The sequence below is a fragment of the Chenopodium album genome, chromosome 24 (assembly GCF_948465745.1).
Source record: "Chenopodium album chromosome 24, dcCheAlbu1.1, whole genome shotgun sequence".
Taxonomy (NCBI): Eukaryota; Viridiplantae; Streptophyta; class Magnoliopsida; order Caryophyllales; family Amaranthaceae; genus Chenopodium; species Chenopodium album.
In genome coordinates this window covers 28,959,973-28,982,812 of record NC_137857.1, presented here as the reverse complement: position 1 = coordinate 28,982,812, position 22,840 = coordinate 28,959,973, and the positions used below count along the sequence as shown (strand labels likewise).

General features: G+C 30.0%; 1 protein-coding gene across 1 annotated transcript; it reads left to right on the top strand.

The window, feature by feature from the left end:
• The first annotated feature begins 875 nt into the window (after window positions 1-875).
• LOC145612271 (glutamate receptor 2.7-like) lies at window positions 876-10,911 on the top strand. The gene is made up of 7 exons (XM_081667649.1): window positions 876-1,215; window positions 4,032-4,447; window positions 5,022-5,377; window positions 5,491-6,037; window positions 8,088-8,406; window positions 8,923-9,320; window positions 10,335-10,911. The coding sequence occupies exons 1-7, from the start codon at window positions 948-950 to the stop codon at window positions 10,758-10,760; spliced, it is 2,730 nt and encodes a 909-aa protein (XP_081523775.1). The 5' UTR covers window positions 876-947; the 3' UTR covers window positions 10,761-10,911.
• The last annotated feature ends 11,929 nt before the right edge of the window (window positions 10,912-22,840 follow it).

Below are 22,840 nucleotides of genomic sequence, written 5' to 3'. Positions count from 1 at the left end.
CTCCATCATAAAGATGTGATCCTTTATTGAAAGCAATTAAAAAGTTTTTTGGGGCTTACCACCGGTAAAAACACCGATGGAAACCCCTACAAAATTTACAATTGAGACCAGAAGAAGAGAGATGGAAGAGAAAGAGAGAGAAGGGGAAGATTTAGGGAAAACCTTCAAAAAAGTAGAGAAAATCTAGCAATGGAGGCTAGAAAAACCCTCCCAAGGGAGAAACCCTAAAGGGAACCAAAAAACCCTCCCAAGGAGAAAACCTAGAGGGAATTAATTTGTGAATGTATTGGTGTCATTTATTTAGTTCCTTCATTTTCAGTACAGTATTTACAAATTGATACCATAATTTTTTTTCCATTTGTTAACTTTTGCTGAAATTTACCATTTTGCAAGTACGATTTACTTTTTAGATTGGTGGTTCGTGAGAGATAGAGGTGAATCAAGTAACTCTATTAATTTTAGGTTCACATGAAATTAAAGTAAAGATAATACGCGGATCAATAAACTAATTGTCCTAGTTCTTGTTGGGAAATAACACAAAAGATTTGTACCATAACCGAATTAACATTGAAGAGAATGATTCTCCAAAATCATTTGACATTTCTAATTAACATCCTCTAAATTAATTAAGACCCACTCTTACGCTTTTTCTTGCATGAACTTGCGCGACTATTTCCTGGAAATATCTAGGAAAAGTACTTCGTATAATCTTGTAGAATTTTATTCTAATATAATTCATAAACTTGTATTTTCTTCTTTACATACATTTATTTATTTTGTGGCTTATACTAACTACACAGTCTATTCTTCATATTTAAATATGAACTTGACTAGAAGTTATTTGTCACCCTAAACTCTTGGAATCATGTCTACTTTCTTTTTCTCTTTATCTTAACCCGAAAAAAGGTGCAAAAGAAAAAAAAAGGGTCAGGATAGCTAAAACAAAAATGGGTTTAAATGAAACAAGTAAATGGGTTGTTATAGGATTCCTTATAATCTTACATAGTCTTATTGTTGCTGCTAATGATGGAAGCACCATGATGGTAATGAATATAGGCGTGTTTGTTGATCCGAGTACTCGAACCGGGAAGGAGCAGACGATTGGAGTAGAGATTGCAGCTGAGGATTTCAACAACAAATCTGAGAATAACAAGGTGGAATTACATTTTCGAAATTCTAGAAGTAATGATGATCCTCTTCAAGCTGCCTATTCTGGTAAGGTCTTCATCCATTTCAATGTAGAGAGGAATGTCTAAAACTTGAATTCTCTTCTTTTAACATAGATTTAGTATTGATTGGTTTCTAGCTCACTACAACCTTTATTATTAAATTTTTTAAAAAAACAAATATTACTAGTGAAATTTATAATTCTTGGGGGAAAATACAAGTTGACAAGTCTAATAAACGAAAAATGGTATAATTTGGTATGAAAAGGGTAAAACCGCTACTAATGCCTGTAGCGATTTCACCCCTAAATAAAATCGCTACTGTTGTTAGTGGTTTTACCTTTTTATACCAAAATATGTCATTTTTTCTCCCTTGATAAACAATTAGGGGGTTTCCTCTATATTTTGGCTTTCGAAAATTTTCTTGATGACCAATATATATTTTATATATATATATATATATATATATATATATATATATATATATATATATATATATATATATATATATATATATATATATATATATATATATAACTCTTGTATTGATCTCATGATAATTTGTTAGAAACAATTATATACTTCCTCCGTTTTAATAATATTGTAATAATGGACTTTTTGCACTATTCATTACTCTTGTTTGACCATATAATATGAGTTATACGTTAAGCAAAATATAGTCACGTGGGATCTTGCTGGATTCGTCTCATAAAATACTTTCACAATATCAACTTTTATAATATTTACTCTTACACAATTATAGATATTTAGCATATAAAATGTGTTTTGAAATGCGTAATTTCCTTGTTGTTGCAATATTAATAGTTTAGAGGAAGTATATCAGAATTGCTAGTACTACGTATTACTTTGACTGTTGTCAAGTGGTATGTAACCTCTTACAAAAAGACTTGACTTCAAATCTGATAAGTTGTATTTAAATAATACAGATGAATTTTTTTTTTATTTGTATTTATTGTATTTTTTTTTTCTGTTAAATTATCATCATTTCCTATTGAACTACAAGTTTATCTGCCAGATAAACGAATTTGTTAATCTTGTGGCATTTCTGTAAATATATTGAAAAAGTATGATCATTTATTTAGTATTTTTGGTGAGCTGTCCAATTACTGTTTGCAACTTGCATTTACTATTTGGTGAGAAAATTACACATGTACCCCTCAACTAGTATACGGAAAGACGAATGTACCCCTCCATTGGTACTTGAAAATGAAAAGACGATTACACCCCCAGATTTTGTTTATCTGGGGAATTAACTGGGCACAACTCATTGTACTAACACCCTTCACAAGTAGTCAATACTTGAGAGTAGGGAGAGGGGGGTGAAGGAGAAGAAAACTTCTATTGTACTAACATAGAGGAAAAACCTCTAATACATAGTATAAAACTAAGAAAACTGTGATAGCTAAGCACTTACCACTTTACCAGTTACCAAGCATACCAGCATATAATGATTACTATCTAAGGAGATATTAGCAATAGAAAGGAGAGATAGATGTGAAATGAATTAGTAACCTTATCACGCTAACTCTAATACCATGTCCAAGGAGCAAAGTAATCAAAAGTGTCAGGTAATTGTTGGGTCATGAATACTTTATGTGTCCAAGTTAACGTTTACATTATTTACCACATAACTACTAGTTCTTATTAAACTTTCAAGTTAATTATACAAGAATTTTCTTGCTAACAGAGGTAAACAACAATTGAGAATAGATGGAGATCATTGTATAACTGTATTCCTAGTGCAAAACAATCAAAGATACTAAAGTACGTAATTTAAAAATCAAGCAATAGATATAATTGTATATCATACAAGGACCACGATAATGATATCTATAGTTTTCTGGCTCTACTGTTTTTATTCTTGGTCGCTTTCTTTTACAGTTGAAATAGCTCCAAATTTGTCGCCTATACATGCGTGGATCAAGTTACATCACATTGTAGCCACTTTTTTTTTTTTTTTTTTTTATTTTTTTTTTTTTATTTTTTTTTTTTTTTGACAACGGTCATTGTAGCCACTTGAATGATGAATCCTAAGTCTGAAAAATAAAACAGTCGTCAAAGTCATTTTCCAAGGCCAGGCCAATTTGTTTATTATACCATGACTCCCGACTTTGTGACTATAATAACAAGTTACATTATTTACATGTAACCGCCTGTAAAACAACAAATTAATTTTATAATACTAATCAAGTAATCCTTATAATACTGATTGAATAATCATTTAACATTGATTGAGTAACCCCTATAACACAGACAAAATAACCCCTATAACACTGACGTGATGATAAATGGCCACGCAATGTGGTCAGCTATATAAAAAGAATTTGTGTATGTATACATATGGTTGAAATGCAAGATATAATCTACCAGTCTTGATATTAAAAAAATCACAAACTTTTAAATAAATCGGATGTACAATAAATATTGTACATCCGTTATAAAGTTACCCCTAAAATAAGCAAAAGTTACCCTAATATGGATAAATGTTACCCTAACATAAATAAATGTTACAAAGTATTTATACTTTATTGATAAAAGTTACCCAAAAAATTGTAAAAGTGACCCTAAATTTGATAAAAAGTGACCCCCGATGTACAGTAAATTACTGTACACCGGATATATACAAAAGTTATTTTAAAAAAATAATATCTGTGACTTATGTGACAATGGTCAATGGACCGTGGACGATCGGAAGTTTGACCATTAGGATTACCGCATTCTTGTAATTTCTACTATGAAATTGAATACTATCTAAGTTTAACCTAAATATATATTTGTGCATGCATGGTATGATTAAAACTTTCCTACAAAACTTGATCCCTTTGTTTTGCATGTGAAACACAGCAATTGAGTTAATCAAAGAAAAGAAAATCGAGGCACTAATTACCGGGACAGAAAACTCTGAGGAAGTGGCATTGATGGAAGAAATCGCGAATCAATATCAAGTGCCAGTTCTTTCTCTCGCAGCAGCCTCTTTAAGCTCACCGTCACGAGTGGAGAAACACTCTTTCTTGGTGCAACTGACCAACGATTATACCACGCAAATTAATTGTACTGCGATGTTGGTGCAAAATTTTAGATGGAAGCAGGTGATCGCGGTATATGAAGATGGTGGAGATCTTAGTACTATATCTTCAATGTTGGATCTATTCTCTAAAGAGCTTCAAAGTGTTGGATCAGAGATTGAACATCTTTTAGCCTTGCCTCCCGTTGCTTCTATGCCCAATTCAAAGGAATTATTGATTGAGGAGATAGCTAAGGTAATAAATATATACTTCAATTCGTATTTTCTTTGATGTAACAAAAATTAAAAATTGTGACATTATTAACGTATCAGGGTTTGTTTGGTATCACTATTAGTTTAGCAATTTTTGAGTTTTAGATTTGAAACTTGAAATTTGTTTAAATTTCACTAATCTCGATCTTGTTCATTTAAACTATATCAACTTACTATTGTTAGCAACATATGAAGGATTACACAAAACTATGTTTATAAGATTTTCATTTTCTTGTTTTAGATTTACAAAATCCTAAAAAATGAGAGTGATGTCATTGAGACTTAGTCCCAAGTATCAATTTCTCCTTACATGCATTAAATGTATCATTTTTATGACCCTATGAGACTTAGTCCCAAGTATCAATTTCTCCTTACATGCATTAAATGTATCATTTTTATGACCTTATGATCGGCATGGCCAGTGCCATCTTTAAGCCTATGTTCATTAAGAAAAATACTTAATTATGTAGACAACAATTAAGTTCTATATAGTCAATATTTAGACAAAATTAAGTTGTTTAATAATAACTCTTTCTATTTTGATTTTCTTGTGCAAGGTATTTAGCATGCAATCGCGTGTGTTTGTAGTCCTTGATTCTTCCCTATCAATGGCTATTCAACTATTCAAAGAAGCCAACAATATGGGGCTTATGGGAAGAGAGACGGCGTGGATTGTAACAGATAGCATTGCAAGCCTACTCGACTCTCTTAATTCTTCTACAAGATCTTACATGGAAGGCACACTAGGGGTCAAGACATATTATGATGAATATAGTCAAAATTTCATGGCTTTTAGTCGTGCCTTTTTGTTAAAGATGATAGCAAAATTTCCAAACGAACAAAGCTTTCACCCTGGAATTCATGCTTTACGAGCATATGATGCCATCACAATCATTGGAAATGCCTTTGAGAGGTACGAAAAATCTCTTATTTTATTAATTTTTAAATATATTTGTCCAATATTATAGGTGTTCTAAGGGTGCAACATTAATTACATACCATGCCGTGTGTACATGAATGTAATAGGAAAAAACGTCAAGAATACAGTATATCTACTTCACCAGATACGTTAATGGATGAAATATTGTCTAGTAAATTCACCGGATTGAGTGGCAAAATTTTGATAAAAAATGGAGCATTGGATGAAGATGTTATGCTATATAGAATAGTAAATGTGGTTGGAAAGAGCTACAAGGAGCTTGATTTTTGGTCCCCGAAAATTGGTTTTTTTGAGAAATTAAGCGAGGGAGATCATAAAGAAAATAGCAGTGAGATTTTGAATAAAATGCTAAACGGAATGGTAAATTGGCCAGGAGATATTAACCATGTTCCAATAGGCTACACAATGCCAAGTACAATGAAGCCCTTAAAGATTGGAATTCCTGGTAAACCACCTTTTGACAAGTTTGTCATCGTGGAAACTTTGAATAAAAACAAGACTACTTACACAGGCTTTTGCATTGACGTCTTTCTTGAAGTAGTCAAGATTGTGGAAGAAAGTTATGGTCTTCCTTATGAGTTTGAAGTTTTTAATGGCACCTACGACGAATTAGTGTACCGCGTCTATGATAAGGTAGATATACTTCCTCTCTTCTTATATAACTGATCTGTTTCTTTACGCACATTTGTCAATGTATTCCTAAATACTTGCTCTATTCATATATAGCTGACTTGTTTCTTTACGCACATTTGTCAATGCATTTCTATTACCATTGTTATCTTTAATTAAGCATGTGAAAATATTATAAAAAATACTCGATTTGTAGACTTAATAAAGTATACATTAACATGTACTCCCTCCGTTTTTGAATACTTGATCCCTTTCCTTTTACGGCCGTTTTTAAATACTTGCTCCATTTTCTTATTTGGAAAGCTTATATAATATTAATTCATTTTGATCTCTTAACTAGTGGGACAAAATATTATTACTTTTAGATTCTCTCTCCTCTAATTTACCTTTCACTAACACCACTATAATCAATCAATCACTACTATATACTAAAAGACACACCAATAATGACTACGTGTAATTTCCTGGTGTGTCGATTATATTTTTAATTTTTTTTTAAAAAAGTTCCATTTAAAAAACAAATACATAAATAAAAAATTTGATCTATCCTAATATTTATTGCCAAATTATAAACTTAAGTATAAAATAAATTTCTTATTTACATAAATAAAATATTTGATGTATGCATGTATCCTTCCACAATCAAATGCATATTTTAAAAAATCTGCTTGATAAATAGGCTATTTTATAATCCATCATATTCACATATGTTAATTTACCAATTAGTGGTTCATGGAGGCGGATGTACCATGCGCATGGTACATCCGTTCCAAAAAAAAAGCGGAAAGAACATTGTATAGAGATGTAAAGAACATTTAGCTAAAATGAAAAGAACATTTAGTTAAAGTGAAAAGAGCATGTTATAGAATAGTATAGATTAAAGAAATGAACATAACACTATCTTATAAAGAACATCAGATCATCTTCAACCTTTGTCACATTATTCTCAAATTCAACATTTATCCAGATTCATCAAATTTAAAAAAGGAAAATAAACAATGAATTTTATGATCACAAAATATTCTAATACAAATCTAAAGTAACACAATTAAAGAAAAATAAATACAAGACTTCATTCAAAATTACTTTCAATCTTTGATTAACAAATCCACATATTCACCTTCATTAAAAATCACTCCATTAACAAACAATGATCAAAAGCACTACGAAACTCGATCTAAATGCATAGCCATTGTCTTCTATCAGAGGAATTACTTTTTCTCTATAAATTTTCTAATTCTCTCTCGAAGATTTTTTATTCCTCTCTCTAAAAAATTCAAACAAGTGAAATTAAACATGAAGAAATGTATAAATTTCTATTGAGATTGGGAAATAATTACTAAAACTCTTCAATTATGGAACAAATAATTCATTTAAAGATTGAAAAGCTAGATGTTCTTTAAAAAATACTACTCTGTATTATGTTCTTTCTGTGTGTGTGTGTTTTTTTTTTGAATAAAAGTAATATTCATTACATTATATTATCATGTTCTTTATTAATATTACGGATGTTCTTTAAATATATACAAAGAATATAAAAGTGCATGTTTTTTTTACAAAATAGTTATATGTTCTTTACAAAACAAATATATGTTCATTACAAAACATCCATATGTGATGTTCTTTATTAAATAATGATATGTTCTTTACAAAACAGCTATATGTTCTTTACTGAACAACTATATGTTCATTCCGCCTTTTTTAAAGAAATCTGGATGCACGGAGCATGGTGCATCCGCCTCCATGATAAAAATTTCATTAATTTACTTATACAGTGCTAATTTAAAATTAGTTATTAAAAATTTCCGTGCATGGCACGGGGTCTAACATAGTATCTTTAAATTTTATTACTCTATCCAATTTCTCCTAAAACTATGCGCATTGAAAAATAGAGCAAGTATTTAAAAATGGAGGAAGTATCTGACAAGATCTCTTAGGGATGGTTCGCTTTGTTAGGCCATGTACGCACTTTAGCTTGTGAACAAGGCTAGAGTCTGATGACGTAGTATCATTCAATTCGATGTTAATTGGTTATAATTTATCATGATGGCAGACATATGATGCAGCAGTTGGTGATATAACAATTTTGGCAAATAGGTCAAATTTAGTGGAGTTTACTCAACCTTACACCAAATCTGGGTTGTCAATGATAGTACCTTTGAAATCCAAGGACTCTCATAAGGCAAGAATGTTGATGAAGCCTTTCAGTTGGAAGTTGTGGTTGGTTACTCTTGGCACCTTGTTGTATACCATGTTTGGTGTCTGGTGGATCGAGAGTCGAATTGCCAAAAATTCAGACTTTGAAGGCAGCTTGACAACCCAGCTAAATTCTGCACTTTGGTACACTTTCAGCTCCATTTTCTTTGCCCAAAGTAAGTATCTAAACTAGTAATAGGTCTCAAAATTTTAACAAATGCAAGTAAAGAATTATTTGTTAAGCCAAGGAAATAATCCAAGATATATATATAATATATTACTCCGTATTATATTAATATTTAATACTATATGTGTAAGTCCAACTTAAAAAGTTATAATTAATAATATGGCTAGTTGGCTAGGAATGTTAACAATGATAATAGTCTGTGCAATTTCTTAAAATTGAGTCCCTAATATATTGTTTCAAAGATATACATGAATTTCATTAACAAATGGAAAAAAAAAAAAAAAAAAACTTCTCAGTTAATTTTACAATGAAATCATTGATCCATATATATTTTATCTTTGTAATAAGTGATATAGAAATTAAAAACCATGATGTACAAGTATAAAGTGATATCAAATTTGTGGACGTTTATGATAGGAACCCAATGCAGTCGTCCGGCCACTCTGATTTTTGAAGTGCGTAGCTATGTGGGACATAATTGGGAATAATAATTTTGCTTTTGTAGGGGAGAACATTCAGAGCAATTTAACGCGTCCGCTGGTGGCAGTATGGATGTTCGTGGTGTTTGTAATGACATCAAGTTATACGGCAAGCCTAACAGCAATGCTCACGGTTCCATTGTTAGAGCCAATCAAGGTGAAAGATGTTGAATGGCTGAAAAATACAAACTCCCCAATAGGTTGTGATGGGGGCTCAGTGTGGGATTACTTAGTAAATGTGAAGGGTTTCAAAGAAGAAAATATAATAAATGTTACCAGCCAATATGACTATCAAGAGCTATTTGACAATGATAAAATTGTTGCTGCCTTTCTCGAGCTTCCATACAAGAAACTCCTCGTCAACCAATATTGCAAAAGCTTCACTAGCACCAAACACACCTTTGGATTTGGTGCACAAGGCTTTGTAAGTTTCTACGAAAACTTATTAATATTCTCTATGTTTGTTGAGTCATTTTTATAGCTTGTCGTCGTAAATTATAAGTGGTGGTACATCAGGAATCTAATTATAAACCAATAACAAGTAAAAAATATGATTTTTATAGATTTGAAAATAGTTTATGTGGTGTCTATTTAATAATGTGCGTAGAAAACTAAAAATATAATCACGAATCATCAATATAGTACGAATGTGAAAACTGGAAAATTCAAAACATAGATATTCTTGAGCTAGGTTTATAGCCCTATTTTTTTCTTAAAGAATCCCTTCAAATGCATGGTTTTGGAGAAAGTCTTGCATCTTGCATGCAATGATCTTATGAAAAGTTTTTGGATAAGTCAATTAGTTGATGATAGATTATATTCTGCAATAGATAAGCCCTAACTAAAAGGTTGTTATCTCGAATGTTTCAAAAGTAACCTTAGGAAAAAAAAAAAAAAGGGTGACTTTACAGTTTAGAATATAAAGATGTGGTCAAAGTCTAAGAGTACAAGATTCTTGGTCAAAGAATTTGATACTACATTCTACACGATTGATGAGGTACCAAGAATTCCAAGTGCCCCTAGACTTACTTAGAATTCAACAATGTATGCTTGAATGAAAATGTGTCATTCCAACATGATGTACATAGACCTAATCAAGGTTCGTTGCATATAAACTGCCAAAATTTGAAATATTAAATCATTGATCATGTATTAAAAATAACTATCTACGCTTATTCCAACTAGCATAGCTTAATTAGTTGATTAGAGTCTTGGGCTTAAGATTTGATGAGATCAAATCTTTTATATATCACTATTCTTGTGTGGCTCTTTACACACACAAAAAATTAACAATCTACACTTAGTTATTTTGTCTATAAACTAAAGTTAAATCGTGTACATGTCAAAGTTTTATGTGGAATAAAGATGTAAGAATTTTTACTTCTTTCAACATTTTATGTACTCTTCCTTTTATCATATAATTTCTTAATTTTTACAGGTCTTTCAAAAAGGCTCTCCAATAGTAAATGATGTATCAAAGGCCATACTAAAAATATCAGAAAATGGAGTGCTAAAAGAATTGGAAGACAAATGGTTTACCATTTCTGAGTGTCCAACATCCTCAAATGTTGTTGAGAGGTTAAATCCAAAGGATTTTCTTGCACTTTATATTGTATATGGTGTAATTTCTATCATATGTTTGTTGTCTTCGGTAGCTTACATGATTCGAAGATATCGAGCAGCCATTGAAATTTCACCGAGGGATAGAAGCATTGCACATCGGATGATTAACTTTGCACAATTTTATCATGGAGGAAATCATAGAAATTCTCAGATTACACCTATTACAGAGAATTTTCCAAGCGTAACGCAGACAGATGATTGGGTTGGTCGTACGCTGGAATTGTCTACCCGTACTACTTAATAATTAAAAACAAAAATATTATTATTATTCTTTTTTTTTTCGACGGAACATAAAATATCTTCCACATAAAGCATGCATATTCACTATTGAATATATATACAAATATCATTATAGGGTTGTAAGTAATTTGAAACTCTCTTGATGTATAGTATTTCCTCCGTGATATATACGAAGTATATGCAACATTTCAACGGTGTAATAAACTACTCATATAGTCATATACGCATATGTAGTTCCTTCGGTGTAATACATAAATTATTGTACCATGCAGGTAGCAGAGATAATGGTCCTGTTTTCTTCAGATTAATTATAGTTCAGTTCATTTCCTAATCATCCTCTCATAAAAAAAAAAAAAAAATCAGTTCAATTCAGTTCAGTTTAGTTCATTTCAGTCAATCAGAACATACCCATATATACTTCAAGTAGCAGAGACTATATAGATATTTCAAGTTGCAGAAATAGGAATGACAACGGATCGGATTTGGGTCGGATGCGGCTAAATCCTGATCCAATCCGTTTAGTAAACAGACCCTGGACTCATAATTGTAATTGTCCCAAGTTATAAAGCATATATGCATAATTTCGGACACGGTTAGACTTTGCATAGGGTCCAAGTTCGATCCGCCTCCCATTCAGATTCGGATTCGGACTAATTTTAAACAGATTCGGATCGGATTTCTTTATCTTCGGATCGAATCAAACTCGGATTGAGTTGCCATCCCTAAGCAGAAACAAGATACTTCATTTTTTTTTTTAATATTGTACCTGGAAGTATCATATATATACCATTCTCTCCTCTTATAGTCTTTGCTACCTTAAATATTTATATACACTCGGGTGTATCGTAAACCCAACTAACTCAAAGTAAGTTTTGCTCTTCATTTTATATTAAATGAAAAACAATCATCAAAAGGAGAATAGAATGTTTATGGATGTACCGACAGTACCGTGCACCCGGTTGTATATAATAATCTCTCGTCTCCACCCAAACTAGATAGAATACTATTTTGTTTATTATTATTTATTTATTCTCACGTTGATTACTGTTTTTATTAACCACACTATCTTTTTTTTCATAATTATTAAGGGTTTGTTCTCATTGACTGAACTCAGCTGAACTGAACTGAACTGAACTGAATTCAGCTGAACTGAACTGAATATTTTATAAGAGAAGGAAATTAGGAGCTGAACTGAACTGAACTGAATTTCAACGTAAGAGAACAGGCCCTAATTCTCCAACTACTATAATTTCCTTTTATTAGTATCCGATTGACATTGATAAGACTTGATTAATATATATATATATATATATATATATATATATATATATATATATATATATATATATATATATATATATATATATATATATATATATATATATATATGTAATGTTTTCCATTTGGGTATTGCAAAGTTATATTTGGACGTATCTAGATACAACTCCCTAATTTAATTTGGGTGTAGCCAATCTTTTAATGTTATTACTCAATTAGAATGATAGACAACGATAAGAATTGATTAAAACATAGAATGGTGTATAAAATGTTTTCCGTTTTGGGTATACCTAAGTTATATTTGGGCGTTTCTAAAACGAAATGGTTCAATTTTTTTTTTTTAATTTTATAAAATACAGTAGTTTATAAGGCTATTTCGAATATTCACATCCGTTTTTAGTACTCTTGATTCGATACAACTAAGGTCTCATTAGTTTAATCACGGTTCTTGTTAAACATAGAAAGCCCAATTATAAATGCTGAAAATAGTTGCTCGGCCAACCTATTACATAACGATCCTTGTTTAGATTGAAAAACCTCATTATCTTAAATTATATTAAGAATACGCGAAAACATATATACTTGTATGTACTTAGGGTCTATTCACATTTACTGAGCTAAACTGAACTGAACTGATTAGAGTTGAACTGAACTGAACTGAACTAATTGGAGCTGAACTGAATAGAGCGAAAATGAATATTTTATGAGAGAAGGAAATTAGGAGTTGAACTGAACTGAACTGATTGGAGCTGAACTGAACTGAACTGAAATTAAGCTGAAGTGAACAGACCCTTAGTACGCACTAAAAAACACAACTAGGCGGGCAATAATTACTAGCATGTCCTAAAATAATATGCTAAAGATACGTTTGCCCTTAATCAAAGGATAATTATCGAAATTCATACACGCAAGAATCCTAGAAGTTTCGATTATTAATCCTATTGTTTGCAATAAATTAACCTTACTTTAATTTGTAAAGTTAAAATATTAAAAAAAAAATTCCATTAATGACACGGGAAACATGTGGAATGTCCGATTAAACATAATCTAAGGGCCTAGATTAATTCCTAGTATATATATATATATATATATATATATATATATATATATATATATATATATATATATATATATATATATATATATATATATATATATATATATATATATATATATATATATATATATATATATATTCTTTTAGATATCCCCAATTTATTTTTGGGCTTACCCACAATTTGAATATTATTTTTCAATCAGGATAATTTACTAAGAGAAGACTTGATTAAAACATAGATTCATGTGTATTAAATGTTTCCTATTTTGGGTATGCCTATGTTATTTTGGGCGTACCTAAAACAAAGGGCTTCAATCTTTTTCTTTTTTTTTTTAACAAAATACAGAAGTATAAGGATGCAAACATATGACTGATAGAAATTGCTAGGATTCTTTTGTGTATGAATTTCGATAATTATCTTTCGATTAAAGGTTAACTAATCTTTAGCCTTTTATATTGGGACTAACCAATAGTCATCTGGGACCGCCTAATTGTGTTCTTTTGTTACTTACTACGTACGTACATTCTAAATAGAGGTGATCATCATTGGCCCGGCCCAAAAATAGTGCGGGTTTGGGCAAGCCTAAAAGAGTAAAAGCGTACTTTTAATTAAAACCCGATCTCGGTTCGAAAAAAGTCCGAAAAGCCCGTCTTTGCCCAAAAAGCCCGCTACTTTTTACGGGTTTGGGCACAAAATACTACATTAAGGCCCAACCCGGCCCGAAATTTTGATCACCTCTAATTCTAAATAAAGAAGTAATGTATTGGCCAAGCAACTGTTTTCAGCATTTAAATACGGTTCTTCTACTTTAAATAAGAAATGTGATTAAGTTAATGAGACCTTGGTTAGATAGAGTGACAATAAATCTCGTCAAAAGTACTAAAAATGGATGCATGTGATTATCCGAAATAATTTGATACTTTGTATTAATTTAAAAAACAGAATTGAAATACTTTGTTTTAGGTACGCCCAAATATAACTTAGGTATACCTAAAATGGGAAACAATTTATCCACTGTGTTCTATATTATAATCAAATCATATATTTATCAATTTTTCTAAATGACTTGACTAATAAAATTCAAATTTTATACAAAACTAAATAAGACATATCTAAAAGAGAAATTTATGTATGCTCTATGGGTTGTGAATTTTGTCATGATACACAAGATTAATCCATTGCAAACAATAGGACTAATCGATATTGATAGGATTCTTGTGTGTATAAATTTTGATAATTATCCTTCGATAAAAAAAAATAAAAATAAAAAACTTAGCCATATATATCCATGTGAGTCGTAAAACTTTAGAAATGTTTGTTTGGGTACTCCAATAAAAATTTTAGGTACCTAAAAAAGGAAAATTAGAAAATATACGAAGCAGAGTGACAAAAATGTTAGGCCTCACAAATGCGTTAGATTTCAATGTTTGTTCGTCAAATTATGATGATTAAAGGTAAATTTATCTTTTTTTTTTTTTGACAAGAAGAGAAAGGATTTCATTAATGAAAGATAGCCAAACGGCACTTACAAACAATTTCGAGGAAATCTAAAATTCCAATACAAATACAATTCACCTTAAAACTAGTTACATCGCAGATTTGATCAACGATCGCCTTTATAAAAATCTTCATCTGAAGCAATACAATCTGTGAGTTGGCACTAATTCGGCTTGAGATCCACATATGAATAGTTGTTTGGGTGAAAAACTCATATGACCTTCTAGACACTTTTGGAGATTGTGAAACCCTAAATCTTCAAACTTTGACAGACGAACAAACAAATAAATTAAACCTAATAGTAGATCAAACTCCATCATAAAGATGTGATCTTTTATTGAAAGCAATTAAAAAGTTTTTTTTGGGGCTTATCACCGGTAAAAATACCGATGGAAGCCCCTACAAAAATTTACAATTGAGATCAGAAGAAAAGAGATGGAAGAGAAAGAGAGAGAAGGAGAAGATTGAAGGAAAACCTTCAAAAAAAAGAATAAAAATCTAGCAATGGAGGCTAGAAAAACCCTCCCAAGGGAGAAACCCTAGAGGAAACCAAAAAAACCCTACCAAGGAGAAAACCTAGAGGGAACCCTAAGGTAAATTTATCTTAGTTGTTTTTAAAAAATAAATAAATAATTTTGGGACTTTATATAATTATTTGAGACGGTCTAATCATATTTTTTGTTTTATAATATAAATACACATGTTTTGGCTAAGCAATTATGTGTAGTTAACTTCAAGTTATTTACATCAATAATGAACGTGATTTTTAGCTAAGTTGATGTAACTAATAAGCCCTTGGTAAACTGCAACGATCAATAATGATGTCTAAATATATAACCTTAGTGGAAAAAAAAAACAGGTTCATTTTTTGTACCCATAAATTAAATTTATGAATGTCTAAATAAGGATATACTTATATGAGTGCGTATTAAATAAGAGAGATATTTCAGTCAAACGTAGAGTAACGATGATCATTATGATTGAATGAGTTTTATCCTTCAGTTTGTGTTGATTGTTGGCAAATTAATCTTACTCTCTCCTTCTTTATTTTATTTATTTTTTTGCATCACCTCATGACGTGAAAAGTTTTAGTAGAAGTGTAGAACTTATCAGATATTATTAGATAGTGTAAGTGGGCCAAGTGTGTCATTGTTGGTAATAAATTAAAGGGTGTTGCTGGTCAAACCATGTGGCCGGGATTAGTTATTCCGGGGTTGACCTATTCGGGGGGTTACTCGCTTGATTAGTGGTTACTTATTCAAGGGGTACTTGGTCAGTCAGGGGTTATTCTTACACAAAAACGGACTGAGTAACTTTAGAGTTAATAACCCTTGACCGACTGAGTAACCCATAAATAAGTAACTAACTCCAGCTAAAACGCGTTAACGGATTAAGTAACCTCAGAATAATTAACCTATGACCGACTAGGTAACTCCTAAATGAGTAACTTCTGAATAAGTAACCCCAGTAACAAACCCTTGAATAAGTATCCCCTATAAGTAACCCCGGCCACACGGTATGACCAGCCACACTGAAAAAGTATCGGTGTGTAAATCACTAGTGGTTGTTTCACTTTTACTAATTTTTATGAAATTATTATTACTTACCATGCTCAAACATAGTTTACGTGTGCTAAGTCCTGCTCTCTTCAACCTATTTTATTGATAAACTGAAATTATTTATATTAAAATGAAATTAGTTTTATTAAACTGAAATTAATTTACCAATTCTCTAATTTATTTTAAAATAATTCCCAACACATGTATTTTATATGGGTATTTGAATATATGCGAAATAATAATAAAAAAAAGAAATACTTGTAAGTTGTAATTAATATGTATATGAATATTCAAAAATCAAAATGTGTATAAGTACATATTTTTATTAATTTTGCCGCAAAATAAAAATGTGTTTTTAAATTTTAATGTTATTTACAAAAATTTGCCAAAAAAAAATAATATTTTAATTTTAGTTACCAAGAAAGAAAGCAAGCCTACGAGTATTTCATTCTAATAAGCAGTGGAATATATACAAATTTAAAAGCATAAAGCTAGGCTACATATTAGCTAACTGATTGCACCAAAGATAAATAGCTAACTGATTTGCTAAACCTTAGAGTTGACTAACTAAAAGATACCTAAAAATAATTTTAGAAACTAAAAGATATATACCAATAATTACAAAATATATTCAAAATATGTTCTAACAATTTAAATGTTATATTGTAATATTTTATCAAATTTTTTTTAGCTAGCAAAGATATATACCATGGTCTTTATTTGTATCTCAAGTCAAATAATAATTGATTACCCTTTGTAAAAAAAAAATAATAAGGAAAATGTATCAAGCGTGAATAAGGGAGGGAGAATCACACAAAATTTATCTAACCTTAGCTAATCTTTTCCTAAAATAAGATGTAACTCCGTATAATCATAAAAATATGACATAAGAATTATTTTATTACAAAAATATGATATAATGTTTGGTTAAAGATAATAAAAATTAGCTTATAATCAAACTCTTGTTCATCGTACCTTAATATTTGATTACTACAAGTAGTATTTAATATTTATAGTATTTGAACCTATAAAATGAAACACAATTAAAAAAGAAGGATGTTTATTAAATTTTTATTTTTTATAAGTTAAAGTGTAATATTAGTTGTGATTAATACGCAGATCGATGGTGTCCTACCATTGCCAAAATTCTGGCTCCGCCACAGTTTACATATAATTTGAGTTTGAATAGGATTTCATTGGTAAAAATGTGTTGTATTCACCTAATTTTCATTAATCTAAACGATCTTATCTAACTTATATGAATTTATTACAGCTTATCTTAGTTGTGTTCTTAGATTTGAATATCCCATATTTCCTTTTATAAAAAAAAAATTCAACTCATTTTATGTAAAATATGTGAATTTGGGACTGCCACGCAAAGTAATTTGAGAATGCCCAAAACATTTGGGACTACATTTCATTTGGGACATCCTAAACCACTTTTGAAAATAGCAAAAGTGGTACAGATTGAGTGTTAGTAAGAGTCTGTTCACATTTACTTAATTTCAATTTAGTTTAATTTAGCTCCAATCAGTTCAGTTCAGTTCAATTCCTAATTTCCTTCTCTCATAAAATATTTATTGTAGCTCAGTTTAATTCAGCTCAGCTCAGTTCAATTCAGTTCAGCTCAGCTCCAATCAGTTCAGTTCATTTTAGCTCCAATCAATTCAGTTCAGTTCAGTATAGCTCAGCTCCAATCAGTTCAGTTCATTTCAGCTCCAATCAATTCAGTTTAGTTCAGTTCAGTAAATGTGAACAGGCCCTATATATATATATATATATATATATATATATATATATATGGACGACCAAAGTTATTTTACGTATAGTTTTTTTTTTTTATCTTAAATTGTATAAAATTAGGAATTCATGACAAAAACACACGTAAATCAGTGTAATTAGTTTTATATTTTTATGATATCTTAAATTTATACGATTTCTAGTGTGTTTTTAATGCTTATGTGTAGTCCTAAGGGTTATGTATAGCATTTTCCATTTATCTTTTGCTTGGTAGGAATATTGTTTTTCAACACCCTTATTGGCTTAATGGAATAAAGAATACCATATCACATGCAATAGGTTGAAACACGTCAGTTTGAAACATATTTTATTTATTAAGTTTGAAATGAGTTTTGACCTTAATCTTAGTAAATGGCAAGTGTTTAAAAATTGAGCCTATGATCAATATTATTTTGTGTACCCTAACACACTGAGAATGCCTAACCACTAATTGGTACGAAACATACGTATTAAGTTTTACAATGGTTTGATGGACTATTTAGTGTATTTGTTATTCAAAATGATCGAGAAATGTCACTTCAACATAAATTTTATGACAATTATTTGTATCAATAATTACTTCAAAAAAAAATTTAGGGAATTCCCAATTAAAAATTAGGTAGTCCTAATAATAGGGCATTCTTTCCCAATAATATACTTCTAAAAATTTCTGGGGAATTCCCAATTAATTATTAGGTAGGCCTAATAATAGGGCATTTGTTCTCAAATCTCAACAATACACTTCTAAAATTTTTTAGGGAATTCCCAATTAAATATTAGGTAGTCCTAATTATAGGCCATTCGTTCTCAACAAAATACTTCTAAAAAAAATTAGGGAATTCCCAATTAAATATTAGGTAGTCCTAATGATAGGGCATTTGTTCCCAACAATATACTTCTAAAAAAATTTAGAGAATTCCCAAATTAAATATTAGGTAGTCCTAAATAAAACGTTATTTGACTTATGTCAAACCAATTAAACACCTAATTATTAACCCTAATATGTGATTTTACCAACCAGCTTCTCTAATTAACATTCCCTTAATATTAATAATAAGAACATAAATCATTCATCTTATTCATTCACACTCTTTATTTTATACAAAGCAAGAATTAAAAGTTAAGAAGTTACAACAAACTCCCAATCACCAGAACAATAACCCTAGTACGGAGTATGTGAGAATTAAGTTACCACCTAATAACCTTCTTATGTACCACTTTCATTTGTACAAAAAATTTCAAACAGGGACCAATTATTTGAACAATAGCCTGACTGATGTGGGCACCCACTTTACCATTTATATGCTTTGATCTCACAATATGAAATCCTTTTTTTTTTTTTTTTTTTTTTTTTTAATAGGATGTATTTGTATATCTGAATATAAGTGAAACTAATAAAAAAAAAAATGGGAAATTTTCAATGGTAGCCATATACTTTTGCCCATTCTCAATGGTAACAAAATATTTGACAAATTCTCCCAAATAGCATTATTTTTTAAAAGTTTCTCAAGCATAACAATATTTTTACAATTATCAACTAATTAACTTAATTAAACCAGAATTAAACTAATAAATAACAAAAAAAAAAATGCTTGATTAAAAAAAAAAAATATGCCTTCCCCTTCCCTTTCCTTTCCATTTCCACCCCTCAAAACAATGAAAATCAGGGTTTTAAGCTGAACCATGTAATTTCGGGAATCGGCGTGGGTTTCGAGATGGACTTTGAGAGGGTTTCGGGGAGATTAAGAGGTTATGGATGTGTTTCAGAGAGAATGGTGAGGTGGCTATGGGTGGGTTTTGCGGAGAACGAAGTTGTTTCGGGTGGGTTTTTGAGAGAACAAGGTGTTTTCGGGATAGCTATGCGGGGTATTTAGGTTTTCGGCGGTGGGCTAGCCACGCCGTGGAGGTGGCTACTTGGCAGAGGGTTTTAGTCCCATTTTTTTAAAATATCTTTTTTTTCTTTTAATTATTAGGCTAATTCTTGTTTTTTTAAAGCTAATTACTTGCAAATTATACAACTATTGTCATGTTAGAGAAACTTATAAAAAGTAATGCTATTTGGGAGAATTTGCAAAATATTTTGTTACCATTGAGAATGAGCAAAAGTATATAGCTACCATTGAGAATTTCCCAAAAAAAATCCAAATTTATATACTATAATTAAATGTTTTAAAATGTTAAATGATAAAAATACAAATTTGGCAAAAGATAATCTTTTTAATATATTTTACTTCGTAATCTTTTTAACATATTATTTTTGGCAGATGTGATAAAAAATAGATTTAGTCTAATGAATCACCATGTTAATAAGCTAAAATATTTTAACAAACCATTTTTGGCAAAGGTAATTAAGGATAGATTTTTTTTATTATTTTTTATTTACGGGAATAATGGATAGATTTAGTCAAAAATATTACCATTATTCAAGGAAAATAACAAAAAAACTTCAACGTTTGTTTCATTTTTTTTTCTTTTTTTTTTGAACCTTTTTTTTTTAATTAACTGTATTTTCGTATTAATTCAAAAAAAAAAAAAAAAAAAAGTATCGCATTGTCTTGTCGTTGGTTTTTTTAACCATCAATTAATTTTTTTTTTTTTTTTTTTTTTAATTTTGGACATTCAAAACTCATCAATGGTGATACAAAACAAAAAATAGAAAAAATGAATTATTTACAAGTTAACAACTAATTAATTTGGTATAATATCTTACTATTTATTTTTGTTCATTTTTAACATAAAATCATGCTCAAGCTTCAACATTCAACAATGGCGGATGATTACTCATGGATTCATATGCTTGATCAAAATTAAACTAAACATCATTCCAATTCTAATAATAGTCCCGAAAGATATAATCCGTAATTTTTAATCGAAGTTTTTATACAGTTAAATATTAATACAAACTCTAAAATAAAAAATTAAAGCAGCGATAATTAAACATTAATCTTATTGATTCAAATTCTAAAAGATGTAATTTGGTAATTTTTGGATAAATAATGAAGATTATTGGAGGTTAAAGATGGAGTGGCCCTTTAAAATTGATCAAAAATTAGGTGCGCCATTGAAGATGGATGAAGCTATCAAAATGGGGATGAAGACATACATATGAATTTTGTCAATCGTTTATTTTGGATGATTTTCTTCAATTTTATAACTTTGAATGATTATTTATAAATTATAATATTATAACTTGGAAAAAAAAATACCCTCTAAAAGTAATGAACCAAACAACCCTTTGCTGATTGGGCACTGACTGGGCGCTGACTTGTCATGACTTAAATACTGTATAACTTTGATTTTTAAAATCTTTTTTTTAAAAAAATATTCAAAGGCTAAGATTAAACAATAAAATATATCAAGGGTTCAGATTTAGTCTTTTATTATAGTCGACTATAGTCGTATGTAGTCGTCCGTAGTCGACAACTACGGTAGAACCATCGATAAACTTTGTATATTGGTTTTAGGTAGTTTGTGAAGTTAATAGAACCAAAAATATACGGGGAGTAAATAAAAGAGTAATATTTGTATAAAGCTTTTTAACGCAATGTTTGTATAGTTTAATACTTTAATCAGTACCCCCTCAAAAAAAAAAAAAAAAAAGAAAAAAAAACTATAATCAGTAACAAATTGATTTGGCTTATATTAGTATGTCTTAATTATTGACAAGGACATGGTTTAGTTTTCCTTCTTAACACGTCTACTTATTACGAGTATTATTCTTTTGGCCTAAAACAAAGTGAAATGAGAGGCTATCAAACAAATTAATAACTACGAGGCTACGAGCACCTATCTACATATGCATATATGATAGCAGAATTTAATTTTTGGGACGACGATTCAACTCATATGACTATATGAGGTCGATTTCCGAGATCCCTAGTAATTTTGCTCGTTGTTATTATTAAAAGCCATTATTGTACAATTAGGCAATAAATACAGAAATAGTTATTATCATTACTCCCTTTGGCCCTTAACTAGAGTCTCATTTCTCGTTGTGAGTAATAAATGTTAGAAATGAGATTTTGATAAAAGAATCCCTCCGTCCCTAAATTACATTACTCTTTGGAAATTTACACGGGAATTAAGGAGGGAAGAATAAGACAAATAACAACAATTAGATAATGCAATGGGAAATACAAAGATAGATTAGTTATTACTCATGACAAGTCATCAATCCTTTGCAAAAAAAAAGGACCAATCACATGCTCCTAATTAAAAAATTTTAACCAGTCATATTCATTGTAATTTGGCACAAGGATTATGAGTGAGATTAGGTAAGGATGAGTGAGAAAGCATTAAATATAAAACAGAAAAAGAAAGTTGATTTACTAAAAAACTTATCAAAAATAGAAAGGAGGAATGTAATTTTGGAATACCAAAAATAGAAAGGAGGAATGTAATTTAGGGACGAAGGGAGTACTTATTATTCTGCAATAGTTAAATTTTACCAAACATTACTCCAAAGTTACCTTTGTTAAACGAAAAGTATTGTAATTGTAACCAATTGGATGTTGGTGTAGTGGTGATTGAGACTACAATTAGTAGGGAAAACCTATATTCGATCCCTTACAACAACAATTGGGAGGGGATTGGAACCTAACCACCCAGAACTGATCCCCGAATCCATATTAGCCCAAATGGTAAATCGGGTGGATCACCAAAAAAAAGTTTTGTAATTCTAAAACCTTAGATCGGCTTGTTCGTGATTGTTTTTTTGGGTTTGGTTTTCCTTTTTTTTTATATTAAAAACTAAAACGAGAAATTAGAAAAAGTCGATACTATTAGGTGTCATCCAATAGAAATTCATATACATTGTCATCCAATACATTATAATAATATGGTACTCCCTCTGTCCCTAAATTACATTCATCCTTTCTATTTTAAGTATTCCAAAATTACATTCATCCTTT

Bases quoted from the DNA above. Each gene is read 5' to 3' on its own strand.
- LOC145612271 (XM_081667649.1), top strand. From the start codon at position 948: ATGGGTTTAAATGAAACAAGTAAATGGGTTGTTATAGGATTCCTTATA. The intron at 4,448-5,021 runs GTAATAAATATA...TTCTTGTGCAAG, and splicing joins TGATTGAGGAGATAGCTAAG to GTATTTAGCATGCAATCGCG. The intron at 9,321-10,334 runs GTAAGTTTCTAC...TAATTTTTACAG, and splicing joins GATTTGGTGCACAAGGCTTT to GTCTTTCAAAAAGGCTCTCC.